Source organism: Aspergillus sydowii (genome assembly GCF_001890705.1).
Source record: "Aspergillus sydowii CBS 593.65 unplaced genomic scaffold ASPSYscaffold_6, whole genome shotgun sequence".
NCBI lineage: Eukaryota > Fungi > Ascomycota > Eurotiomycetes > Eurotiales > Aspergillaceae > Aspergillus > Aspergillus sydowii.
The window spans coordinates 273406-298076 of record NW_024467864.1 but is presented as its reverse complement, the minus strand read 5'-3'; the positions used below and the strand labels follow the sequence as shown (position 1 = coordinate 298076).

Genomic DNA, 24671 nt, shown 5'->3' with positions numbered 1-24671 from the left:
ATGCGGTCCAGTATCGCCTGCGCGCGCTGCCGCCGAAGTAAAATCAAGTGCGTCAATTCTGGCATCGACACTACCTGTCGCGCTTGCGACTCCTCCGGCCGAGAATGTGTTTACCCTACGCCTGCCATTGGCGTTGGCGCTGCCGCCAAACGAGATATCGCAGCCCTGGCCGACGGGGAAGATCGCAATGGTGATTGGGATAGTCCGAAACGACAGCGCTCTCGCAAAACCGTTGGCCTCTCTTCTGCCGCTAGGGATGCTTCCAAGGCGTCCCTCGAAGCCCTCGATTCATCAGTCCTAACCATAAAAGTTTGGGAGGCAGTCTTCGACCTGTTCCAGGCGCACTATGCGACAATTCTTCCCTTCCTCCATCCCGCCTCCTTCATGGGCCAGATTAGGCAGCTGTCTGGCAACAACCATACCTCGCTTCCAACATCCTCTAACAATGCCTCCTCTACCGCGATCCCCAATCCCCAAGAGCCCCCTCGGGACCAGGCCCCGAACCCCCCATCAACGCCGCCTAACCCACTCATCCCTCTAGGTGTTCTTGCCCTCACTGCTCGTTTCCACCCTCAGCTCGCCGCATACCATTCTCCATCATCGCCAGGAAACCCACCAAACCCCCTCGTTGCCTCGGAGTTCTATGCGACGGCACTGCGCAGCCGGCTCGCCGGCGTGGATGGCGCCAACCTTGCCGTTCCGGACCTGACGCGCGTGCAAGCGTTGCTTATGCTCGCCCTGCATGAATGGGGCATGTGCCGTGGCAAGAGCGCGTGGCTGTATGTTGGAATGGCCATCCGCATGTCCCAGGCTATGGGACTCCCGTTCGAATTGGAGAATGACGTATTCTCTCGGGATGCACCTCGAGATTCAGCTTTAAAGACGGAAGCGGACATGTTTGGCATAACATCACGTCCCGAGCAAAAGGAACAAAATCAATCGGACGAGGTGATCGCACAGGAAACGAAGCGTCGTACTTTCTGGGCGTGTTTCATTCTTGACCGCTCCCTAAGCAGTGGAAAATACCGCCCCCGCATGATCAGAGTCAAGGAACTGGACATCCAATTACCCAGTGAAAACGCCTTTGCTTTCGGAGAGCGGGTGCGCACTTCTCGCTTGACCGACCCTGTCGGTCGGCGTCCGCAAAGCTTCAGCTCAGCCTCCCAAGGGGCCCAGCAAATTCCCAGCCTCCGTCATAGTATTGGCGGGTATAGCGAGGGGAAAATGCCCCAAAATAGCGCCGATAACCATCCATGGTCGCCCGTCTCAGGGCGGAAAGACTCCACAGAAGAGGAAATTGACCGGTGGGAAATCGGCGCTGAAGAGTCAGTTCTAAGTCGAGCCGTTCGTATCACCCGAGTGTGGGGAAGCATTGCGAAGTGGTCCTGTGCTGGAGGACGACGAAACGAACAACTACCCCCATGGCATCCCGACTCGCGCTTCTACCGGCTTCGAACCTCACTAGCAGAATTCCGTGATGCACTGTCCCGTAACCTGCAATACTCTCCCCGCAACACTGATACTCATATCATGTACAAGAACAACCTCCTCCACCCGTATACGTTTATCCATTTGGTCTATTTCCTCTCGGTAATCGTTCTTCACCGCGCTTATATTCCTTTCCTTCCTGTGCGCTGCGCAGAGCCTGTCGGGCCACTCGATGAACCAGTTGACAAGACTGGGATGCCGGAAGGCTTCTGGCGTGACAGTGCCCGCGAACTTTTTGCTGCCGCTCGACAATTGATGGACCTTGCAGTGACCTGCCAGGAACGTGGTGTGCTTGTCGAGAATCCGCTCGTCGGATTTGCTATTTACAATGCCGCATTTGTAGGCGTATACGCCACCCATTTCCCCCAGATGGACCTTGACGGCGTACTCGCTCCTGTACAAAGGGGCGACCCACAAGGCCAACTTCAGTCGCGCAAGGCTCTGGCCGTTCTCCGCGAGATGCGGCCACGCCTTAAGATGGCAGCAGGCTGGTTCCGAACACTGAACCGCCTACATAGTTACTTCTCAAAGGTCAAGCGTGACTTCCGCCGAAACTCGCGTAGGGGAGATATGCTGCCTCCGGATGCGATTGACCCGCACAACGTCAACGGGATCCGCCCAGTGCGTGAAGGTGGATCTGGTGGAGGATTGGAAGAGTTCAAATTGTTGGAAAAGCTGTTCCTGGAGTTTGGCAGCATCGATGACCAACTTACCGACGGCTCCGGCAACGAAGAGGATGGCGACCGAGCGACGAACGTCAGCGACACCGGCAGCAACCACATCCGTAGTGACCCTGGTGATCTTGGCGAGGGCCCGCTGGAAGGAGCAGGCGGACGTCGCGAGTCATGGGTCCCTGTTAACAGCCCGGGTCTTCCTCTCCCTAGTCTGGATGCCAATGGCGAACGCCGACCCAGTCTCCCACTTCCTCCGGGCCGATCCCTACAATCGCAGTCACCTTTCTCCCTCCCATCACTTCAGCATCACCCAGACGGCTCGCAATACAACAACTCTTCTCCAACGCTCCCTTCCCTGGCACCGTCGAGTGCATACGGCGGGCTTCCAAACACCTCGACCCCTGCCTCATCCGCACGCCTACAGCCAATAAACTCGTGGCTGAACTCTCGGTCACAACCGCCTCCAGCATCATACTCGCAATCCTTACCCCCAATCAGTGCCGCTGCTCCTGCCCACGGCCTCCCAATGCTGCCACCCCCAGGGTCCATAGGACACCCCGGTGCATCTCCGCCAGCAACACTAGATGGCCTCGAAACTTTCAACAGCCTCTGGTCTACTAGCCTTGGCGGCGACGACGTCCTCGCGTTCCTCGAGGGCAGCGAATGCACACAATACCCCAGCGCGGCGTCCGAAGTTGGCGTCCCAGCTGGCTGGTTGAGCACGGTGTGGACGGAGTTTGCGCAGTAACGAAAATTTGCTCTGCCTTATCTCTTTGTTATTGTAATTTTTCTTTTGTTTTGTCAGTGTACTATTATATCCTTCGGCCGCGTTGTTCTTTTCTTATTTTTCTTGTTTTTATCCATGACATCGTACGATATCACACGACTTGGAATGGCAAATAGCGGGATCGGGTTGGAGGTTTTCTCATCATCTTTTTCTAAAAGTCTTGAATGACCTCGGTATCGGTCTTGGGGTTTGTTTTGTTTTCTATTCTGTTCTTTCCCCATCGGAGAGCGAATCGACGGAGCGAAATGGAATGGAAATGGAATGGGAATGGGATGTTTTGAGCGTGGCGTCTGGTGCTCTAGATTTTTTGTTTGGCTTTATTTTACTGTACTGTTATCTTCCTCTGGGTATTTATTTCCTGGATATGATATGATACACCTTTCCATGTTGATTCGGGCTGATTCGGATTGTTCTATTTTATTCTTTCCCTTCCTCTTTTCCCTTTATCTGTGAAGTCGTGCCTATTTCTTGCGTAGGGGTTAATACATAGGAAACGGTGGTACGTATGTATAAGATATCCCCAGTATCCGTCTGGAGGAAACCAATCTGGGACTTGAAGTTGTTGACAGTATCCATATGGATGTATTATTGTAGCGCACAATCTCCAAAGTGACGTATTTGGATGCGCCCGGGCTACTAAGTATTGTACCTGCTGCCGTTGCGAGTTATCTAACCCTTGTCTCCGTGGGTCTACGGTGTAAACGGCCCATGTAGATCCCCGTTCACTGAGTAATCATTGCAGATAATTCGGGTAGATCTGGATTCCGTGACTTGATTTTCAGGATATACACTGGCCTGTCGAGTTTTTCTATGAACGAAGGACCTATACATTTCGTCGTCCTGCTATCTACAGTGCAGGCTCGTATTCCCAGGGCAGGCCCGTTGGTCCCAGCCCCATTGGAGTATAGTATATAATAACCCGCTAATTCAGTAGAGACGAATATCGTGCATTGAAAGGAAAAACTTAATCTTTGGGGCTCGCCTTACGCCACCCCTGCGCTGCTGCGGAATAGGAACGGACCCTCCCGGAGCAAAGAGTAGAACATCAAGATGTTGTGGGAGGCTGCAAAATGTTGTGCGGGAAGCATTGGGCTCTGGGTGGCGAAATGCACGAAAACTGGCAAAGTTGGAAAGTTGGAAGGTCGAAAGTTGGAACTGGAAATTGGCTGGCTGAAAGCTGATCCTTCCTCCACTCCGCCATTTCCAAGGCTTTTGCCCTCGCCGGATTTCTTTTCCTTGCTCCCCCTGTGGTTTTTCCTGATTGCATCCTTGTTCATCCCCGCCTCACATCCCCTTTGTATGCTGTTCCTTCTCCCCATCGCAATGTCTCTTCTGCCGCTCATAACTCGCTCTTCTTGCTGAACGCGACTCTCCAGCGACCGAACAGTCCACTTGGTAGTAGATCAGTGAGTGATGGATCATCCATAGCAAGCCAGGCTCGTGTTGAATTCTCGAATCCGTGGCTGACCCATTCGGATGCCTAGTTCACCGTTCTACTTTCTCGCCCCCAAGGGGCTTGATGTATCACAATGACTACCTGAATATGGCTCGCTGCTCAGTTCGAAATTCGCTGATGACATTATAAACTTGCCTTTGCTCCCGTCCCGCGGGTGAGAGCATGCTCAAAATTGGAGATCACGGATGACTAGTAAGGTTGGTCTCGCAGCGTCCAGCAACACATGCGAGCTGTCCGTCCGCAAAATTTCGGGGCCTTCTATACCGGGGGTTGCCATCGTTTGAATGGCAAAAAGATGCGCTCCCAGAGGCCATATATGGGGTGAGCGCGTTCAAGTCCGCCGGCGTTGATGCGAGTCGTCCCGGTCCAGCTATAGGTACCATTGAGAGTTCTCGGTATGAGCTCATGGTAACCTTCGGGCGCCGAACTCTTTCACCATGGTATTGCTTCCCAAAGATTCACCATCCGGATTGGATTCAAAAGTCAGAAGAGCGCTTGCAAAGTTGTCGTGTGTCATGCGTTCAGATGTGGTACAAACCGGGAAATGGAGCCAGCTTTTCAAGCACTCTCGACTTGATAATGGAAGGAAGAATATACTCTAATCGCACATACTCCGCTTAGTGCTGACTCTTAAGGCTTCGAACGTGCCATCCGGCCCATTGACGCCTTTGGGCACGAAGGATGCAGAGACTCTACTTTCCAAGCCTGCTGGCAGCCGTGCCTATTCAATTTGGCTCCGTTCCAAAACAGGGAGGTCGATCCTCCCTATTCCTGGGAAACTCTATAGTTCCATGACAACGATTCCCTAGAAAAAGGCATCCTCGCCCGGCAACAAGGTTGCTGGCCGTGTTTGCTAAATCTGAGTTGTAGTTGCTGTCTCTGGACACCAAGACATGACCAGGAATCTTTATTTTGAATGCCGGCCAGTAGATCAAGGGGGATTTAGACAAAACCCGTTTCTCCCGGTCTAAGAGTGACGAGGCTACTGAGACTCCAGTACATATACATCGAGTTCCCAGTAAAACCAAAAGGCGGCGGCATCTCAATCGGAATTGCGTGGCGTTACATGGATTCCTCCATGCTGATTATTAGCATTGAGGCTCGACACAGCATTACCAAAATGGCGATGTTATGCGCATCTGATCATCCATGTCTTAATTCGCTCACTGACCCTGGTATCGTCCTTGTCACTTGCATAGACAACTTGCTGCCTTAGCAGTTGTCCAACTTCAAGGCGTTGCTGAATGTGGAATCTAGGTACTCGACCCCAGGAGCCACATATAGTAGCTTGGCTTACTGTGGCAATCTGTCGTATTGAGCACTCGTATGGGGATGATAAACTCAGGCTAAAAGCATAGTTGGTCCCCGGTTTTCGGGCGGATCCCGTGGCTGCCGACTCCACGAGCCTCTTAGAATGAGAGCTGGGAACATTCATGTTTCGGACCCTGAGGCTCAAAGCGCGAGAGCTAAGTCGCAGATTCCGTGCACAAATTAATATGCTCACGTTACAAGCTGCGTCTTGCCTGATATCAAATGCCTTTTGGGGTCTCACCCACTATGTTGGTCGACGTCCAGGCTTATAACACCGGCTTGCCATCCCGCGTCTGGTAAGCTCAGTGCTATCTCGGAAAGGCAGGATATAAACATTGCAGGAGCGGATTCAAGGTGCGACCTTTACTTGAACCATGGGTGCTCTCGCGCTTGCTATAAAGCCAGGATTTAGTATGATTGGCGAAGCGTCTCATTTCCGCCCACTCGCGGTAACCACTCACTCGGAACTTCACTCCGACCTACCACAGCGCAGCAATCCCTTGCTCACCTACAAAATGGCTTCTGATTGTTGAGGGACCGTGTCCTCGACTCCCTGTCTTTGCCTGATTATTATTTGAGGCACAACACACCTTCGACGTCGCCTTCGCTCTCCGTCGTTGCTTGCAGTTGGAGTTGGACGAAAGGGCATCGACAACGCCCTCGCTCCTCTCCCTCCCCTCTCCCAATAATGAGTGATTCCTTTCCTTTTTCACCTTACGACCCCTCATCGCAGTACCCAGAAAATGAATCAGTTTTTGGTTGGGCGACACATGGTTTTCCACAACCTTCTTTTTCATCACAAGGTCCGTCCGAAGTAACATCCGCTCAGCCCGAAATCTCTACAACCGTTGCCACTGCCGCCGCTCCAGAACATTCTTTAAACAGCAAAGTTCCGATCCCACGGTCAGTGAGTTCAACCGCGGTGCCGAATCGAGGTCGAGTTAGTCGGGCGTGCGAAAATTGTCGTGATCAAAAAGTGAAGTGCAGCGGGCAACGCCCAACTTGCCAAAGATGTCAGGAATCGGGTATCCAATGCTCATACGGTGATCGAAAACGGGAGAAATTAGCTAGGTGCGCGACTTAGCTGACTCGCTTCGGGGTGAAAGAGTCTGAAGTCTGACGGCGTGAAATAGGCGACTGAGTGACCTTACAGCGCGGGTTGAATCATTCGAAACTCTGCTGCAAAACATTTATCCAAATCTGGATTCCCTATCCGTCCAGTACGTGGAGCAGATCTTGAGCGATGTAAGCGCTATTCCTCCGTAGTCGATTTTATGGACACCTTCACTTTTTATCCTTCAACGTTACTCAACAATGTGTCTCATAACAGCAATACGACAACGATCAGCCACCGAGTCATTTACCTTCGGATCTGCCGTCTCCTCTGTTCACCAACGATATAGGGTCCCCAATAGGCGCAATCGACTTCACAAATGAAGACTTCAACCGTGATGAGAAGATACAGGCTATGGGATTTGTTGGCGAACATTCGGAGATTGCGTGGATGTATAGACTGAAAAAGATCCTCCACCGTGCTCACCAAGATCAACTAGGCAAGAGTCTTGATCGGGACTATGTCACTACTGCGAATTACTTCATCGATGACACTGAAGTAATCATCTTGGACGACGTTGACCTGTCTCAGCGGCCGCTTCCTGCGGTTGCTGATCGACTAGTTGAGAGCTTTTTTTACACCGTGCACCCTTGTTTTCCAGTTGTAAGCAAGGTCACATTCCTAGGCCAATACAAGTCTTTCTATTCCGCTCCTTCCGTCCGACCTGGAAAGCGATGGTTAGCAATTCTTAATCTGATATTCGCCATTGCTACGAAGTACGGTAGTGGTTCATTGGAAGACGCTGAGACTGGCGCAGATCACCATACAACATACTTTTCTCGGGCGTGGAAGCTCAGTATGGGTAATATTGCGTTATTGGACCATCCGAATCTTCAACAAGTACAGGTTGAAGGCTTAAGCGCTTTTTATCTTATGGCAGTGGGCCAGGCTAACAGGTCCGTCAATGTCTTTTTTTCTTTTTTTTCTTTTTTTCAACCTATTTAATCTTTGATTTCGGGGATTCTCAGGGCTGACTTACCCTTGTGAAGATCCTGGAGGATTTCAGGTATCTCAATAGAATCGGCCGTTACGATGGGGTTGAATCTTCGGAACGAGAGCAGCATTATATCATACAGTTCAAGAGAGACCCGCTACAGGGTCTGGTGGTCTGTGTACGTACTGCATGTATTGTTATGTGTGATGACTGGGCGTCTTCCTAGCAGCACAGAAGATTCTTGTACTACCCCTCTTCCGGTGCCATTCGTCGAAGAGGATTTTTCACGGGGTGAGATTGAGAATCTGATTGAAGACCATGAGGCACGCGCGCTATTTATTCGAAACCTGGTCTCTCGTTCCTCAGCGCAGTCAGCAGAAAGTGCCTTGATACCGGAATCCACTATTCGTCCTTCTCCGGCCCGTGATAAGCACAGCGACCGAATAGCATCTTCCGCCGCCCAAATCCTTACACCCACTAAGCCCAACATTTCCCTACATTTTCTCTATCTCGTTGAACTGGGGCTACTCATGCGACGGTCCATTGACGCGTTATATGCCCCTGGAGCAGGGCGGAAGTCGTGGCGCTCTATTGAAATGGTCATCTCGGCGTTGAACAGTAGGGCGGATAGTTGGCTCTCCAAGCTCCCAGCTGAACTACATTTTACACAAGGAGCACCAGTTTCGGAAAGGGAAAGACTCAGTCTTGCCTTTTCCTTCTATAGCACCAAGATACTCATCACTCAACCCTGCCTTAGCCGCATCCTTCAGCAGGCTTCCTGGGATAGTCAAATCGAGAGCTTTTGTGCTTCAATGGCTTCAATGTGCATCGATATGGCTTGCCAGATGTTGGAGTTACTACCCAATTCTCCAGACCTCGCGTGGATTTATCGTTTATCGCCGTGGTGGTGTATCGTGCATTATCTCATGCAGGGCGCCACCGTTCTCTTGGTCAGCATCTTTATCAAAGAAAAATCAAAGACCTCTCAACATCCGAGGACTATTAGCAATGTTTCCAAGGTAGCTGCCTGGCTTTCTTCGTTCGCCACGAAGGATCCATCAGCGCAACGAGCTTGGACAGCGTTTCAAGACCTTCTATCACACCGCGAAATCGAGGTTGCGATGGAGCCCCAAAACTAAGGCTGACACTTCCTAAAGGTCTCGGGAATTATTCTTCCCGTATTTTCAGCTCATGTAACTCTTTTTTTCTCTCTCTTGTCCACCAGTCCTGCGCATATGGATAGGGATTGGTGAACTGGTGGGTTCAATTTATCTAAAACTTTGTCAGTTTTCCATCTTCCCAACTCTGTATCAGATTTCGAGACGGGTTAGCACGCAGTGCTCTAAATGATAGTACAGGTTCTCCCGACCTCAGAAAAGCTGCGCACCACACTTTACCGTCTTCTACATCGGCCACCTCTGGTCACGTCCACGCTATAGTAAAACCATCCCCGAATAAATACGCGGTCAGGACGAACACTGTGCCAGGTAACTGCTTCCCATTGCTGTCTACATGTTTCAGGGACCGATCGCCGGCGTGCATGACACTAGCTATTCACAGCAAATGGCGTTCCCTAACATTGGGTTCGCCCACAATTAAGGCATCGGAGCCCCCATGTTAGGAGGGACAATCATTCATTCCTGAATTATCCGAAACAAGTCATCTGCAGTTCTGCACTGATCAAATGGATCACATCCAAATACCGAAGCGCAACGAGTGGGTCATACACAAACGACGACGGTTGTTGCTATTCGCCGGCACCGACTTCCGAAGAAAAAAGCTCCAGGAGTCAGATATGCCAATCTCAGTCTCCTTGCTTCCTGGTAGGCGCCCAAGGCCCCATATTATCAGCTGGTCGCGACTCGCAAGAAAGATCCTGCCAATTGGATTGCACGGCCATGCCACAATCGTATCTTGGTGACCGGCACAAATCACAATGCAACCACATTTTACCACCGGCATAACTCCACCAAGCTAAATTTTTACTGAGAAGTGATGTCGCCGTTGAAAGCGTGTCTTAGACCATGCTAATTTCGCCAAGTCACGAATCAGCCGTCCACATCCGTAAATGGCTTGAGGTAAGAACTAAGAAGGAAACAAACCCCATCTGCACGTCGCGGGCCGACCAACCCCAAAGTACAAATAGAAAGCATAACAATGTCCCATAAAAGAGCTCTGATTAACATCATTTCATCGTTCTTTAAGTAAAATAAACTTGGAACTCGCATACAAACTACCACAGGACGCCCGTCTAGGAGCAAGCTAAAGCTCTGCTCACTCTGACTCTAGCTCGGATGCTGCGCAGTCCGCAATGGCAATCCTGCACCTGAGAAGCATTGGTTCAATATTCTCAAAAGTATGCATTATCTTGACACTCAAGGCAGGGACACTTAATGTTTAACCTTTATCCTTTCCTGTCTGTCGCCTGTTGGAGCCAGGGACCCGATGTAGGTTACAGGTCAATAATGGCCTCTGAAAGCCCATATATTTACGGAGACGGATACCAAGATCATCAAAAATGGTTAGAGATTTCCCCGCTGTTTGAGGAGCAGAACATCAATCTTGACATCATGATCTGATAACGATGCAATAAGTATACTTTAGTGGTTGTTTAGAAAACTGGCCACGAGTTACTTGCTCCCACGAAACCAACCACTTCTGGATTAGCGTTTATGGGGCCGAGAGCTACTACGTAATATGGAAGGTTGCCAAGATATGCGAGGCATATACCCACTTTGTTATGAACGCTTTAGAGCCTCACCACAGATGGGTATTTGTTGGTTTCGAGGAAAGGAGATTGCAGTAGTTAATTCGAAGGTCTCTATATTCGAGCAGCCAATGTTTGACCAGAAAGGATCCGTTGTAGGGATTTTTCCAGTTAGCCGAGCTATAGTGAGCTTTGTGCGTTCATGGTACGACGCCCATTTTGCGGGATCGGGTTATTTTCCGAAACCGATAGAGAAGATTAAGTGAGCTCATCCGACTGTCTTCCGGCATCCCTAAGTAGTCTTCAAGAAACTCACGACTTCACGAGCGTTCAAATCACGACGTGCTCCGAGTCACGTGTGCGAGTTGATAGCCCTTCACGTGATCCCGATAAGGACGGTCTGGGGGTGGTTGAGCAACTGACTTCGACTTCCTGTTCCCAGAGATTGATCCATCCGCGTCAATCAATACTGCCAGCGGTTAATTGACCGGGAAATCTCGTAAGCAATGCAATCTATTGGAAGCTAAAGCATGTCTATGCGGGGGTCCATGAGGCGTTCGCACCTGAGACAGGTCAGCGCAGCCAGTCTGGACTCGGTCTCCACGTCCCGCTCCGTCGACACTCACGCAACCCAACATGACGCTCTCAGCGACCAACCGTCCAGTCCAGACGGCAAAACCACCTTCGGGTTCTCATCAACGGGTCTAGACCGACGGAAGTGCTCTCTCTGGGTCCATGACGAGACATTTTCCAAGGAGGAGATCTTGTTCAACCAGGCCGCGTTCGCAGACACAGGCGTGCGCGATGGCGATGTCATTGAGATCCTATCGACCTGGTCTCTCCCGGACGCGCCGCCGACCGTGAAGCCTGATTTACGGTCAAGGTCGCTACGCGATGGCGGGCATGTTGACTCCGGTTCGTCGTCGCGGTCCCAGGCGATGTCAAAGTTCAAGACGCCGCTCCAGACTCGATGTTTGTTTGTGGCAAAGCCGCTACCGCAGGATATTAGGAACCGGCATCCAAAGCTGGAGTTGTCTGTTACTAGCAGCGTTGCCAATATATTTGGTTTCAAGAATAGAAACTCGGTATTTATTTCTATCGTTGAACAGGCGCAATGCGCTGCCTCTCATGTGGACATATCCTTCCGTGACCAGTTTCTGGTCCGCTCTGACATGTGGAGACTGGTTATGTCGGAGCTGGCTGGGAAGATCGTCTATAAGGGCCAGAAGATCGTGTTCATGGGCCACATCAAGGCGACTGTCAAGAACATCTTTATTCGGGGTAAAAAGGTCCTTTCGGGATTCTTTTCGCCGCAGACCATACCTGTGTTTCGTAGCGAGGCTGCGAAATATGTCTTGTTCATTCAAATGTCAAGAGAAATGTGGGACTTTGACTCTGAAGGGACAGGAGATATCCTTTTCAGCAGGGTTATCAATGGGTTTTTGCCGGAGTTGTTCAAGCGATGGGCTAATGCGGACGCGAGGCACCTGGTCACTATTGTCCTATTCACTCGGGTTGAGTATGATGCTTCGACTACCGGACTTTCAACTTCACTTAATTCGGAGAGCCTGAAGAATACTTTCAGCCCCAACCATGTCCCGACTCGGGACTTCTACCGCGTTGTGGTCAACGATATGGCCAGTGGTCATTGGACGACTATCCTTGACGAGTTGAAAAAGGATTTCAGGACGTTTCTAAGGGATGTATCCATTTTGAAAATGCCAGAGGAACCAGTTACACCTTCCACAACTGCCAATGCCACTCCACATGCGACCATTGGGGGGCGTCCCAGCACCGCACTGCGCGGCAATATCCTAGAAGCCGTCCACCTTGCTTCTTCGCACCTGGCCTTTGACCACATCGACCGTGATATGGTTCATACTGGGACATCTATCATTGTTATAACCCCGGGTAGTGGCGTCTTTGAGGTGTCTTATGAGTCCTTAACCTCCACTACGGAAGCGCTCGCGAATCGGGGTATTGCAATCGACCTGGTCTGTCTTAGCCCGATGCCGCTCCACTCCGTGCCTTTATTCAAATATCGCGAGCCAAGTCGTGGGCGGCCCAGTTCTTCTTACGGTGACATTCAAAGCGGTGGTTATTCACCAGAGATGCGCCACTCTTTCGCAAGCTTGACCAACCGAACTGCCCATTTCTCCCCGAAGTCAACCATTTCAAGTACCCCTCCAGCAAGTAGCCATCGCGCTCCCTGGCACCGTGCGCATGACTGGAGTTACGGTATCCCGCACTGGCTTGATATCTCGTACTGGAACCCTGAGACGTACAGAGCGTCACGGCGGATACTGAAAAAGGACCCAAACGCCCCTATTCCTTTCACCGTGACCAAAAAGTCGAAGGTCTTCACACCTCGGGTGCGTATGTACGAGATACAAATGGGTGGAGTCATGGAGAGTGAACAATCGAATATCTCTATTCCCTATCTCTCTGAAGGGCATGGCACTTCTAGGGGCCTTAACTCAACCTCCCTCGCACCATCTAGGTCCTCGTTCAGACGAAACTCGCTGTTCAAGAATCAGCTGAGTGATAGTTTACGACCAGACCCCTTTTTGCAACATATGGGAGCGCCAAAGGAAATGACGCCGGCCAAGTCGCAAAAAGCATCTGCAAATGCAGCCTGGATGGACAACTATGATGATATGGTATTTCGACCGCTCACACGGCAGAACCGTCGCCGCAGACACACTAAGCCGAAACGCCTAAGTGAGCCCGAGGTTCAGGCCTCCAGTACACACGAGCGACTTTCTGCAAGGTCGGTAACGCATCTAAGAGAACAAGAAGTGAACCCGAATGAATGGCCACGGAAAGAGGCAACTCCAAAGGTGCCCGGCAACAAGGCTGTTTCACCTCGGAAGCCCGCTCTTAAGGCTTCCTCGAAACCAAAAGCGCCGCGAATCTCGCGCACCATCAGCTTTGCTCTCAGAGGGCTAGGGGTTGCTCCACCCAGAGCCCAGGCCAGCACAGAAGTTAATGTAGAACACGCTACCGGCATGCCAACCTCGAATACGAAGAAGGGTTCAGGGGCGCTCAAAGAATCGAAGAGCATGGAGTCTTTGAGTGCGTCCGATTCTGCATCAACAGCAACGGTCGTTGAGGCCTCGCCTGCCCCAAACACCCCTCCCAGGCCGCGCAAGAGTCCTACTATAACACCTTCGAGACCGATATCAATCAAGGTTCCGGCGAAAACACCCGCCGAGGTCCCGGAACAGCCAACGCGCTCCGTGACCGAGTCATTCTCAACTACCGGTCCCGAGCATCCATTGAACGAGAAATCTGGCGAGCATCAGACTAAAAAGACTATTCCTAGATTTGAATTGACACCAAGCGCTGGCTTCCGAGAGCCATCTGCCAAACTCTCCCAAAGCAGGCTGCTTTCTCCTTGGGTCCGTTCCGTGAATCCATGTAATACTCCTAGAGAGGTTTCGCGGGACACCAGCTGGTTCGGCCGCTGGCAGCATGCTTATCCGAGGCCACCTCATGTTGCTGTTGTCAAATGGAAGAGTTTGAAGTCGCCTGCTGTTTTGCCATTGACTACGGAGGAGTTTCCCACCACAAGTGAGCTAGCGTCTGATTATTTGCAAACTCCTTATAGAGTATTTCCGAATGATGATGCAGAGGGCATAGACGCACCGAAAACTACAGGGGTGCTACTGCGGGAAATGATTTCACTGCGCCTTTCTCATGGGTTCCAGATTGTTATAGGAGAAAAGGTAGTTGAGGCATCAGGGCGGTATACTCTCAAATCGCCAAATGTTTTCGACACCCAAACTCTAGAAAGGGACGGCACCACTGTCTTCCTTTCGAAGGGCCATTCTATCCATCGCCTTGTTTGTACTGGAGGGAATGAGATCGAGGTCACCCGGTTTCTGCATAGGAGCCTTTCGGACCTGGCACCAGAAAAGAAGAGCGGACTTGACGATACGTATTCTGCAGCTATGCGGACAATCCTAAGCCGCGAGTACGATGTGAAACATATGAAGCTTCGCCCATCAACTGAAGAGTACAACTGGAACTATGCTGATAATTACGTTGCTGGCCATCGAGACTATCTATTCAACCCAGCGCAGCAACTCCATTTCTGGCGTGTCCGATACGTTTTGATTCCAGTGCGTCTACATATGCATTCCCGATGGCACATGCAGCCGATAAATCAGGATAACGAAGAGGAGATTCATTTGCTTGGTATCAATCAGCTCACCCTTACTTGGCAGCGGCATAAATACGTGCCCTCGGAGGAGAAGAGAATCGAAACATCCAACAAGCACAGGGAGCAAAACCCGCTGAACATCATGTACCAAACGAGGAATCCTTCAGAAGTGGTTGCCGCGGAGTTGAATCTACTTGCAGACCCGGGGCTAGACAGCTTCCCGGCACAGTTGCTGCCGGAATCCGAACTGTTGGAACGCTCCAATATTAGCCTCACGTCTCTAGCTCAAATAATCCAAGGAGAAAAGGGGGTGAGAATGATGGACCGCAGATGGCATTGGAGACTACATTATAACTGTTTTATTGGCTCCGAACTCACCACGTGGCTCTGTCAAAACTTCCGGGATATTGACAGCCGTGAAGAAGCCGTCGATTTTGGGAACAAGCTGTGGGACCGTGGCCTATTCCAACACGTAGAGAAGCGGCACAACTTCAGGGATGGTAATTACTTCTACCAAATCTCAAGCGAGTACCGCGTCTCACGTCCTGAGTCTAGGAACAGCTGGTTCCCTCAGATCAGGCCGGACAAGTCAACCCCGTCAACTCCTGCAACAGTGGATAACTGGAAGGATTCTCCTGTGAGTGCTCACTCGCGGAATGCTAGTCTTGATCAAGCGGCTCCTCAAACGCCGAATACCCCAACAAAGTCAAAAAGCAAAGCCTCTGTTATGTTGTCAAAGACATTGAAGTACGATGTCGATCCTCGCAAGCGCTCAAATCGTCCAGAGATCATTGATCTGCACTACGATCGGTTGCATAATCCTGACAACTGCTTCCATATCGAACTAAGCTGGATGAACACCACCCCGAAGCTTATTGAGGATACAGTCCAGTCCTGGGCCGCAACTGCCGAGAAATTCGGGCTCAAACTTGTGCAGGTGCCCATCGCTGAAGCCAGCGCCATTGACCAAACGCAGCCTTTCCGCAGGCCATACAGGGTTAAGCTAAAGGTTCCTCCTCCTAAAGGACCCAGGTCTGCAGTTTTCAGCACAGCTTCATTTACGCAACAAGTCGCACCGGACGCCCATTATTTCCAAAAGCTCATATTGAAGAAATTTGACTTTGTGCTAGACTTCGAAGCACGGTCTGACTTCCCACCAGATGTTGACGTCGGCTACTCGTGGGGAAGACCCGACTATCGATACTCCCAGTACATCCATCAGTCAGGCAGTCTTCTCGTGCAGATAACAGACGAAGGAGACTTTCTGGTCCTAGCAAACAGACTCGTCAGCACAAGGACCGTACCCAGTAGTCGTGACATCCCCCGACATGACCGGCCCGAGCAGTACAGGGCCCGTGCGGGAACCCATGATCCGATGGATCGTCTCTCCCCACGCCTCTCTCCCCTCGTCCGCCCAATTCATGACATCGCTGGTTCAGGGAGTCCACAGAGCCATTCAAGCTTCGATTCTGCAAACCTCTACCGTGCGCCGGAGAACGTCCTGCACGGGTTTGAGGAATTCTGCAATGACCCCGTTCGGTTGGGGCAGTTGTACAGCGAGTCTTTTGTTTACCCAGCTTCAGCAAAGGCGGCTCCTACAACGACGTCGCTTGTTGATGCGTCTATTCCGTCTTTGGAGCTACCTGCACCTGTAATCAACCACCACATCTCGCCGCCGCCGGGAACGCCGTCGAGGCAGAACACTGGAACCAGAAGCGAAAATCTGTCATTGCTTGATCCTAGGAGTCGGCAGCGGGATGATAGCTCGATTACCAAGGGGAGCCCGAGGAGTGGAGGGCTGCGGCCTTTGAACTTGAGCGGGGCCTGATCAGCTGCATTAAGTTATAAAGTATGGGCTTCTTGCTAGGTACTATATTGTGTATTCTATATTTTGATGAATGGAACGAATGGCGTCTTGTTGTGTTTTAGCCGAACAAGGCCGGAGTTTATTCCGGGTTGATTTAGGCAGAAGTAAAACAGCTCCTTGCTCTCGACATCACCCCACTTCCACCACTTCATCCTTTAGCTTCATAGCTGGCATGCATCGCCATTCCGAGCCATTGATTCGTGGATATATCCGACCTGGCTAATTTGCTTCAATCACAACCCTTTCTCATCATCCATCATACCAGCTTCACCCCGAATACCCCTCGCCAACGAAGCACTACAGCGCAGTTTCCCCGCCCTATGCACCATGAAACAAACAGCCCAGATGCGAACGAAACGGAAGCCCTAGGACTTCCAGCCAAGCTGCCGGAAAGTGGAAAGTGGAATATATTATGCAAGCCGGAGTCTTTCCCTTTGCGGATGCGGATTTTCTAGGCGCGAAAAGCAATCGAGAAGGATAAATATAGTCCGGGGGTTTTCCCTCACTTGTCTGGTTCTTGAAACACTTCATCTGCTTGATTGATTCAGTCATTCTTTCTTGATTGTGGGAAATCACAGCTTGTTCTTTTCACGATGAAGTTCACTGAGGGCATGTGGCTCCTGCGGGTGAGGATATTTCGACCCGTCTCGACACATCGTCGATGAGCTGACAAATCACGATATAGGAGGGAATTCGTATAGACTGGATGAGCAATGTCGAGCGGTTGGATATTGAGAGGGATGCAGTGAATCTATTGCTGAACAAGTTCCAACGACACCGCGGAGATACACTGAACTCTCGTGAGTTTATTCTGGCCAGCTGGTGCTTAGGATGATAACTCAAGATTTTCTGTTGACAGCTACCGTCTCTGCACGCGTGACCTCTCCGCTGGAGGGCATCATTGGTGTCAAATTTGTCCATTGGTTCGTTGTTCTCCGTCACTCGATTCTAAAGGTCTCTAACCGCATCTTGTGTACAGGGCTGGCGGGCTAGACAATGGACCGCATTACGAACTATCCACCACTGAAGGCCATACCAGCATAATATACGAAAAGGGCAAAAGTTTAAGCTACGCCAGTGGTCCTCTCAGTCTAGACATCAACACAGCTCCCAACGAAATGGGTTTCGTCTTCTCTAGCGCAAGGGGAAAACTCACAGGCCACTCATGGCGCTCGATCGGATATATAGGGGACCAAACAACCCCGAAATCCCGCTTCGAGGATGGCATATTCTTTGAGCGTCAGGGATACATGCTTGCGGGTCTCGATGTCGGCGTCGGAGAGAAACTCTACGGACTCGGCGAGCGATTCGGTCCCTTCGTTAAGAACGGTCAGAGCGTGGATATCTGGAACGAAGACGGCGGCACTTCATCTGAATTGGCTTACAAGAATATCCCGTTCTATATCAGCTCGAATGGTTACGGTGTTTTTGTGAATAATCCCGGCAAGGTGAGCTTGGAACTACAATCTGAAAGGACCACTAGGGTCAATCTCTCGATCCCTGGTGAGGAATTGGAATATTTCATCATTCAAGGGGATACGCCCAAGGAGATTCTGGCCCGGTATACGGCTTTGACCGGCCGTCCTAGTTTGGTTCCCGCCTGGAGTTATAATCTGTGGCTTACGACAAGTGCGCACTTTGCTCTCTTATCTCTAGCATATCCTTCTGCTAATCTGTGGCTTTCAGGTTTCACCACAAACTACGATGAGGAAACCGTGACTAGTTTCCTGGACGGCTTCAAAGACCGAGATCTTCCGCTTGGGGTATTCCACTTTGACTGCTTCTGGATGAAGTCGTACCAATGGTGTGATTTTGAATTCGACTCTGAAATGTTCCCTGACGCAGCTGGGTACCTCCAACGCCTCAAGGATCGAGGACTTAAGCTTAGTATCTGGATCAATCCGTACGTTGGGCAGGCCTCTCCTCTCTTCAAGATCGGAAAAGAAAATGGGTATTTCATCAAGGTTCGTCTTTGTCAATAACGCCTTATTATCAGCCAAGTCACTAACCAACAGTCCTACTAACAGAGAACCGACGGCTCAGTCTGGCAATGGGACCTCTGGCAGGCAGGCATGGCTGTCGTCGATTTCACAAACCCCGACGCCAGCGCCTGGTACTGCGAGCACTTAACCCGGTTAATGGAAATGGGCATTGACACCTTCAAAACCGACTTCGCCGAACGCATACCATACAAGAACATCAAGTACCACGATAACTCGGATCCCGTCAAAATGCACAACTATTACGCCCTCCTCTACAACAAGATCGTCTATGAGAGCATGACATCAGTCTCGGGTCCCTCAAACAGCCTCCTCTTCGCCCGCTCCACCTCCGTCGGCGGCCAGAAGTACCCCGTCCACTGGGGCGGCGACTGTGAATCAACCTACGAAGCCATGGCTGAGTCGCTACGGGGCGGTCTCTCCCTCTCCCTATGCGGATATATCTTCTGGGCGTCAGACATAGGCGGGTTCGAAGGAACCCCACCGCCAGCATTGTATAAGCGCTGGGTCCAATTCGGGCTTCTGTCGTCGCATTCCCGGCTCCATGGAAGCTCTTCGTTCCGAGTGCCCTGGATCTACGGTGAGGATTGCTCTGATGTGCTCCGGGACTGCGTGAAGCGCAAAATCACACTTACACCGTATCTCCTCACTGAGGCTTTGACTGGACATAGAGAAGGGACACCGTTGATGCGCCCCATGTTCGTTGAGTTTCCGGAGGACTTGAATACGTATTCGCTGGATACGCAGTATATGTTTGGGAGCAATTTGCTCGTTGCACCTGTGTTTTCGGATAAAGGGTCTGTGACTTTCTATGTTCCCAGAACGTCTCAGGATGATGATGGGAGCTGGATCTCTTGGTTTGATCATGAGAAAACATACGAGTCCGGGCGTTGGTATACGGAGACGCATGGGTTCGACACCTTGCCGATACTTGTCCGGCCCGGGTCGGTAACACCGTTGAACCCGACGCTGGAACGGCCCGAGGGCGATGCACTCGATGGGCTGGAGGTTTTGGTTAATGGGGATTTGGGTGGCAAGGAGGTAAAGGTTGAGATTGTTGATCCGGCGAATACGCACGAGGTGTTGAATGTTCTGACAGTTAAGTGTGATGGAGAGAGTGGCGATGTTATAGCTACTGTTGATAGTGACGATGAGACAAGCGTCCAGGTGAATTGGGTTGGCCACTAAACTCGTTCATTTCGAGTTAGATCAACCTTCCCGGTCCTTGTTTCCATTGTTATACATAGTATTGTGCCCGACTTATTACCCTAGGTGGTGATTCGCTCTTACTCTAGACTGATAGACAATACAAGGTCTTGACGAGTGATTCAGATTTATGTATGGAGGCCGTTAGCGTATCACGTATCGTGCAGAGGCTGTGGTAACGAAACTAAGCCGAAACTCTCAAACACATGGGTATCATAATCAAAACGAGAAAAAAACACACAAAAACCGCCACAGATAAACAACCAACAAATAAAGACCCGCGGGTTGGTACCGAGGCAAAATGCTGCAAATTTAAGAATTAAAATGCTAAGGTGTAAGTCGAGAGAGAAAAATTCCAACTGGAACGGATTGTTATAAGTGGTTGTTGACGAGAGGGGGTTCTACCACGCTTCTTCAACATCAAGAAGCCATCTTCGGACCCCTTCTCTTAGTGTGTTATCGACCCCTGACAACAAACGCTTGCGCTCTCTCTCGGTCAGGCCGATTCCCCCCTCGTCTTCACGGCAATGCTCAGCTGTGACGCTGCGGACTATCTCTTCCAGTGCCCCCAGGACTACACGGCGACATTCAGTACGAGGAGCTTCAAGTGGAGGGATATCCTCTCGCATAGTCATATACTCTGGGGTTTTGTCATTCTCCTTCCGAGATCGGGACGGGGATGGTGCTCGGGTGGGCGCCAAAGAAGAGGGGCCACTTTGGGCTAGCACGCGTTCCAGGGCATCCACAAGGGTCCCGTCTAAGTCCATCACAAGCTCTTCAACAAATCGTTCTTCCACCTCGCCGATATTGTACCCATCCGTCCGAGGGCTAGGGGATGGCAAAGCCGAGCTCATGGCAGAGGAGAAGTAACCGCTAAGCTGGGAGGTGGAAATGGAACCTCCCGGAACATGACGGGGAGCACCCGGCGGTGTCGATATTCCGCGTGGCGACGTCGGTGATTTCTCAGAGCTGGCCCCGACAATTCTACGTCTGAGGCGCAACCGCTTCACAGTGAAGGTTCGCACATCTGCAATCAAAGTCGTTGCAACATCCACCCATTTCTCTGACCCGTCAGCATCCAAAGTCATAGCGCTGTTTGGAGTGGGTTCTGATTGCATTGCACGCTTAATATCAGACTCCAGAGTGGAATAAGGTCGTACTCCCTGAAGTAAAAAGTCGTAATGGAAAGTTTTTAACCACCCAGCGACGTTAATATTCGGGCCATCATTGTCTTTCGACTGGTGATGGAAACCCGAGCCACTACTATGAGTGGATCCGAGGGCATCAATGCTCGTTATCGACGTTCGAGTCTTCTTCGGAGATGCCATGGTGGATTCACCAGACGAAGACAGTGAAACAAACCCGGGCAATGGCAGTTCAACATCGACGATCCCATCCTCTTCACGGACAGATAGCTTCAGCGACGTTTCCTTAGCGTTGTCCGTTGTTGAAGACAGGTCTTGTGTGTCCTCTTCAAACTTTCGTTGAGAATTTGGGGGTTGCGGGATTGAGATGGTGGCACTACTAGCGATCTGGGAAGGCTCTTTGCCAGATGCTTCTTCAACCATCTGGTCAAGAGTCGGAGGGTTCCGTTTGGATTGGTTGCTATAGATCGACGTTGAACGCTGACGATGTTCAAACGACGGGCCAGCACTGCCATAGTCCGTTGATGATTCCTGGCGAGAGCTCCAGAGGCCGCTGAATAGACTACCCCACCGACCTCCGGCAGAGGGAAGGCTACTGTTGACGCTTACTGTTGAGCTTTCGCTTCTTTGTAAGTTTTTCAACAGAGTCTCGGATGCTAAACTATCCGCCCCATCTTCAAGAGCCTGATCAGCCCCTTCCCTTTCAGTTCGTCCTTGGGACGCAAAGTGGGGCACAGGAACTGCGCTACCAGGATTTGCGGTTGATGTTGTCGCCGTACTAATATTTTTGCTGCGTGCATGGTTTGCATGCATCGGAATCCCAATTGTCCTGACCGAACGAGCATCTGAGCCCCTGCGATATGTGCTAACATCATTCTCAGCATCATCTGCCGACCGATGAGCCGTCTCATTCGACGAAGCACTAACAGATCGGTGATGATTATCCCTATCGGCGAGATTCAACCGTTGTACGCGAGATCGCCGTTCTATAGCTCTGCGAAGTGGCTCTTGCCGCAAGACAGGTACGTTAGGCGGGCTTTGGGAGACGGCACGGGTTGAGGCAGAGGTGCCCGGTCGAAGAGGGGAAGGAAGTGGTTCAAAGCGTTGCTTTGGTGGAAGAAACGCCGACAGGAGAAAGATGAGTCGCCGTGCAGTCATCTTATCAGGAGAGACAATTACCGTCCTATTAGGAAGGGCAGGTTCTGTATCTTGCTGTGCTTTTTGCTGTAGATAGTGCCGCCGTCGGTACCAGTCAGGGCCTAAAGCATTCAACCACTCCGTGTGATTTCCCAAAAAGGCAGTGATTAGGACGAGGAAGAAAAAGCTATGCTCCTTGTCGCCAAGATTCCGCACGATCGAACGACCCTCCTCGCGCCATACACCCCAGCGACTTTGTCCCGTTATTACATTGGGGATATGTAGCGCACTGCTGATACGGCGAGCACTTCGAGAAGCTTCTTCTTTCAATCTCGAATTAAGCGCCAAAACGTTCGCCGGTAAGTGAAGGAATGTTTGATTAGTTCTTTGCATATTTGGAGGCTTTGCGGGTTTCGGGTGCATCCCCGAGGTATCAACTCTCTTCAACAGAAAGAGTATCTCGTTTCGCGATAACCTCTCGAGATGTGACAATGTGCGGTTAATAACGTCCCAATGGTCCACCAGAAGATCAATCCGTTCGTCCAAGCTAGCAGGAGCAGACGCAGCAGTGTCATCAAGGAGCCCACCACGCCAGCGGTAGTCCGAGTCTAATGAGCAAGACATCCCCGGTTTGGGTGAGTCCTGACCCTGAGTACTGAATCGAGAAACTGGTCTCGCAGCATTCCGGGGCAACAGTGGGATCTGGATCGTGATGGCAACTGCGTACATCGGCGTTTTCTTCTCTTTGATTTTCTTACGCTTTGTAACGTCTGGGAAAGGATAACCAGTCTCCGGTAAGGAGTCTTGGTGTAGCGAGGAAGCAAACTCTTGCCCCTCAGATGCATCGCCTGCCTCAGGCAAGTTGACGCTGAACATCCTTGTCAGAAGAATAGTCACTTTTGAGCGAGGCTTGTGGTCAGCACGGTTAGTGCCGGTAAATCCTGAGGAGCTTCCAGTAGTAAACGATCGCGTAAAAGAATTTCGGTTTGCAGGGGACGCATTGCCGGCCTCGCCCGGTGCATCATCAGCAGAGATTATATGCATCTTTGTGGACGAGCCACGGTAGCTAAATGCACTGCTGCCAAATATACAGTTCAATAGACCTGCATCATTCATATCTGTCGGCTGGCGCGAATGAGCAGGTTCTTGTAGCCCTCCAGCTTGGGCCATTGTTGAACTACGGCCGCGGGCACGCGCGAACGCACTAGAGGACGTCGGCGACGTCCTGCGCATATCAGCTGCAAATGAGAGCGGGCTTTGGTCTGCTAATGACGATTGGGACAGATAACCCCGCCGCCCTCGGGAGAGTGAAGAGATGGTGCGTGCATGTCTCGGCCCGGAAGTCTCAAACACTTGGGGCTCCAATCCAAGTCCTGGAGACGGCGGTTCCAATGTATCAGCTCTCGAGTCCAGGAGAATACACGGTTCTCTATCCCCAAGCGAATTCTGGGCAATTATCACTCGGAAGTCCTTGAGAGGATCCAACTCCACGCCAGCACGGTCATCGTAGGCACCAGCTGCGGAGGCATTGGGGGAATTGAAAGCGGTTTGTAGAGGAAACGCGTGCGTATTTGAGCGACGAAGCACGCTCGCATCGGGAAATAAAAGACCGGACGTATGCTCCTCTTCAGTGACCGACTCAAGCTGTGGGGTCGGTTTGGTCGAGTACGCCGAGGGATTCAGAGTCGAGGCGGCAGTGTTCAAAAGTCGGCCGAGCATTATGACACCACAGATATATCTCTAGAGTCGACAAAAAGAAGGAAAATGCCACATTCAAAAGGAAGGCAAGCTATAAAAATGCAAGAACAGAGCAGACAAATAGAGGTCAACACTGGGAAATTGGATTCCACCCAGAACAAGGCGAATAGATCACCCGATGATCCTAAACAAATAGGCACAGGCCAAACAAGATCGAATTCAAATTGCCGACAGCCAGACAAAACTGAACTGTAGTTCCCATCACTCAATCTACCGCAGGAGGATCATTCTCGGGAATCCGTCGACCCGAGGGGCAGCCGATCTGTATCGGACCCGGTGGACGTTGCCTTGTGGTGATAGCAACGAAAGAGGCTGGACAGATGACTCAGAAACCACGGTACATAGGAATTGGAAACACCCACCACACTTCAACGCGCGTGGTAAGTAGATGAGCAGCCGAGGAGGGGGAGTAGAGGGGTGGAGGAGGGATGGGGACGGAAAGTGGTTGGGGCCTTCGGGTTGGTGAAGAAGCCGAAAGGGCGGTGAGTGAATGCCACCTCGAGGCGCCCTCTATACTCACATACCCTTGTCTCATTGCACTCTTGCGGTTCACATCCTGCAGCCTCTTGGAGGTCAGGAGATTCTTCACCACCGATCACGTCGCTTGGGTATGCCTCCAGACGCCGATTGGTACAGCAGAGACGCTTCTCTTGGTCAGACCAGATGCAAATGACCAGGTGCGTTACACAACCAGCCTTGCTACTGCATGTACGAACATGGATGCGACAAGCAATGACCGCCGGGATGGAAATTTTCTATCGCAAGCTACATTAAAATTGCATCGGGTGTTTATATTGGGCCCGAGGAGTTGATGTACTAATGGGGACAGAGGCGCAGGGGAAGAAGGAAAGAAAGAAGCAAATTCCAGAGCTAGGGCCTCTAGTCTACGGCGCAAAATATTAGTTCAATAAGAGGGCAAATA

The 24671-nt window shown here is 51.1% G+C and overlaps 6 protein-coding genes across 6 annotated transcripts; 5 read left to right on the top strand and 1 right to left on the bottom strand.

Moving 5' to 3' along the window:
• On the top strand, positions 1-2910 carry ASPSYDRAFT_31982 (putative C6 transcription factor; the record flags this gene model as incomplete). Its single annotated transcript, XM_040844927.1, has 1 exon — positions 1-2910. One exon carries the CDS (start codon positions 1-3, stop codon positions 2908-2910), a length of 2910 nt encoding a protein of 969 aa, XP_040701699.1.
• An 809-nt stretch (positions 2911-3719) lies between these two features.
• On the top strand, positions 3720-4437 carry ASPSYDRAFT_45859 (uncharacterized protein). The gene has a single exon (XM_040847122.1). The coding sequence runs from the start codon at positions 4000-4002 to the stop codon at positions 4309-4311; it is 312 nt and encodes a 103-aa protein (XP_040701698.1). The 5' UTR covers positions 3720-3999; the 3' UTR covers positions 4312-4437.
• A 1967-nt stretch (positions 4438-6404) lies between these two features.
• Positions 6405-8903, top strand: ASPSYDRAFT_58481 (putative C6 transcription factor; the record flags this gene model as incomplete). Its single annotated transcript, XM_040849543.1, has 4 exons — positions 6405-6787; positions 6850-6961; positions 7047-7726; positions 7820-8903. 4 exons carry the CDS (start codon positions 6405-6407, stop codon positions 8901-8903), a joined length of 2259 nt encoding a protein of 752 aa, XP_040701697.1.
• Positions 8904-11001: 2098 nt separating this feature from the next.
• iml1 (GTPase-activating protein IML1) lies at positions 11002-16464 on the top strand (the record flags this gene model as incomplete). The annotated part of the gene is made up of 1 exon (XM_040849542.1): positions 11002-16464. One exon carries the CDS (start codon positions 11002-11004, stop codon positions 16462-16464), a length of 5463 nt encoding a protein of 1820 aa, XP_040701696.1.
• Positions 16465-17096: 632 nt separating this feature from the next.
• ASPSYDRAFT_152776 (putative sugar hydrolase) lies at positions 17097-19691 on the top strand (the record flags this gene model as incomplete). Its single annotated transcript, XM_040842228.1, has 6 exons — positions 17097-17129; positions 17189-17303; positions 17363-17426; positions 17483-18132; positions 18190-18467; positions 18531-19691. The coding sequence occupies 6 exons, from the start codon at positions 17097-17099 to the stop codon at positions 19689-19691; spliced, it is 2301 nt and encodes a 766-aa protein (XP_040701695.1).
• A 419-nt stretch (positions 19692-20110) lies between these two features.
• On the bottom strand, positions 20111-23710 carry ASPSYDRAFT_152683 (uncharacterized protein; the record flags this gene model as incomplete). Its single annotated transcript, XM_040842216.1, has 1 exon — positions 20111-23710. The coding sequence occupies one exon, from the start codon at positions 23708-23710 to the stop codon at positions 20111-20113; it is 3600 nt and encodes a 1199-aa protein (XP_040701694.1).
• Positions 23711-24671: the final 961 nt, after the last annotated feature.

What these genes read in the sequence shown, in the direction of transcription:
- ASPSYDRAFT_45859 (XM_040847122.1), top strand. Translation starts at nt 4,000, where the DNA reads ATGTTGTGGGAGGCTGCAAAATGTTGTGCGGGAAGCATTGGGCTCTGG.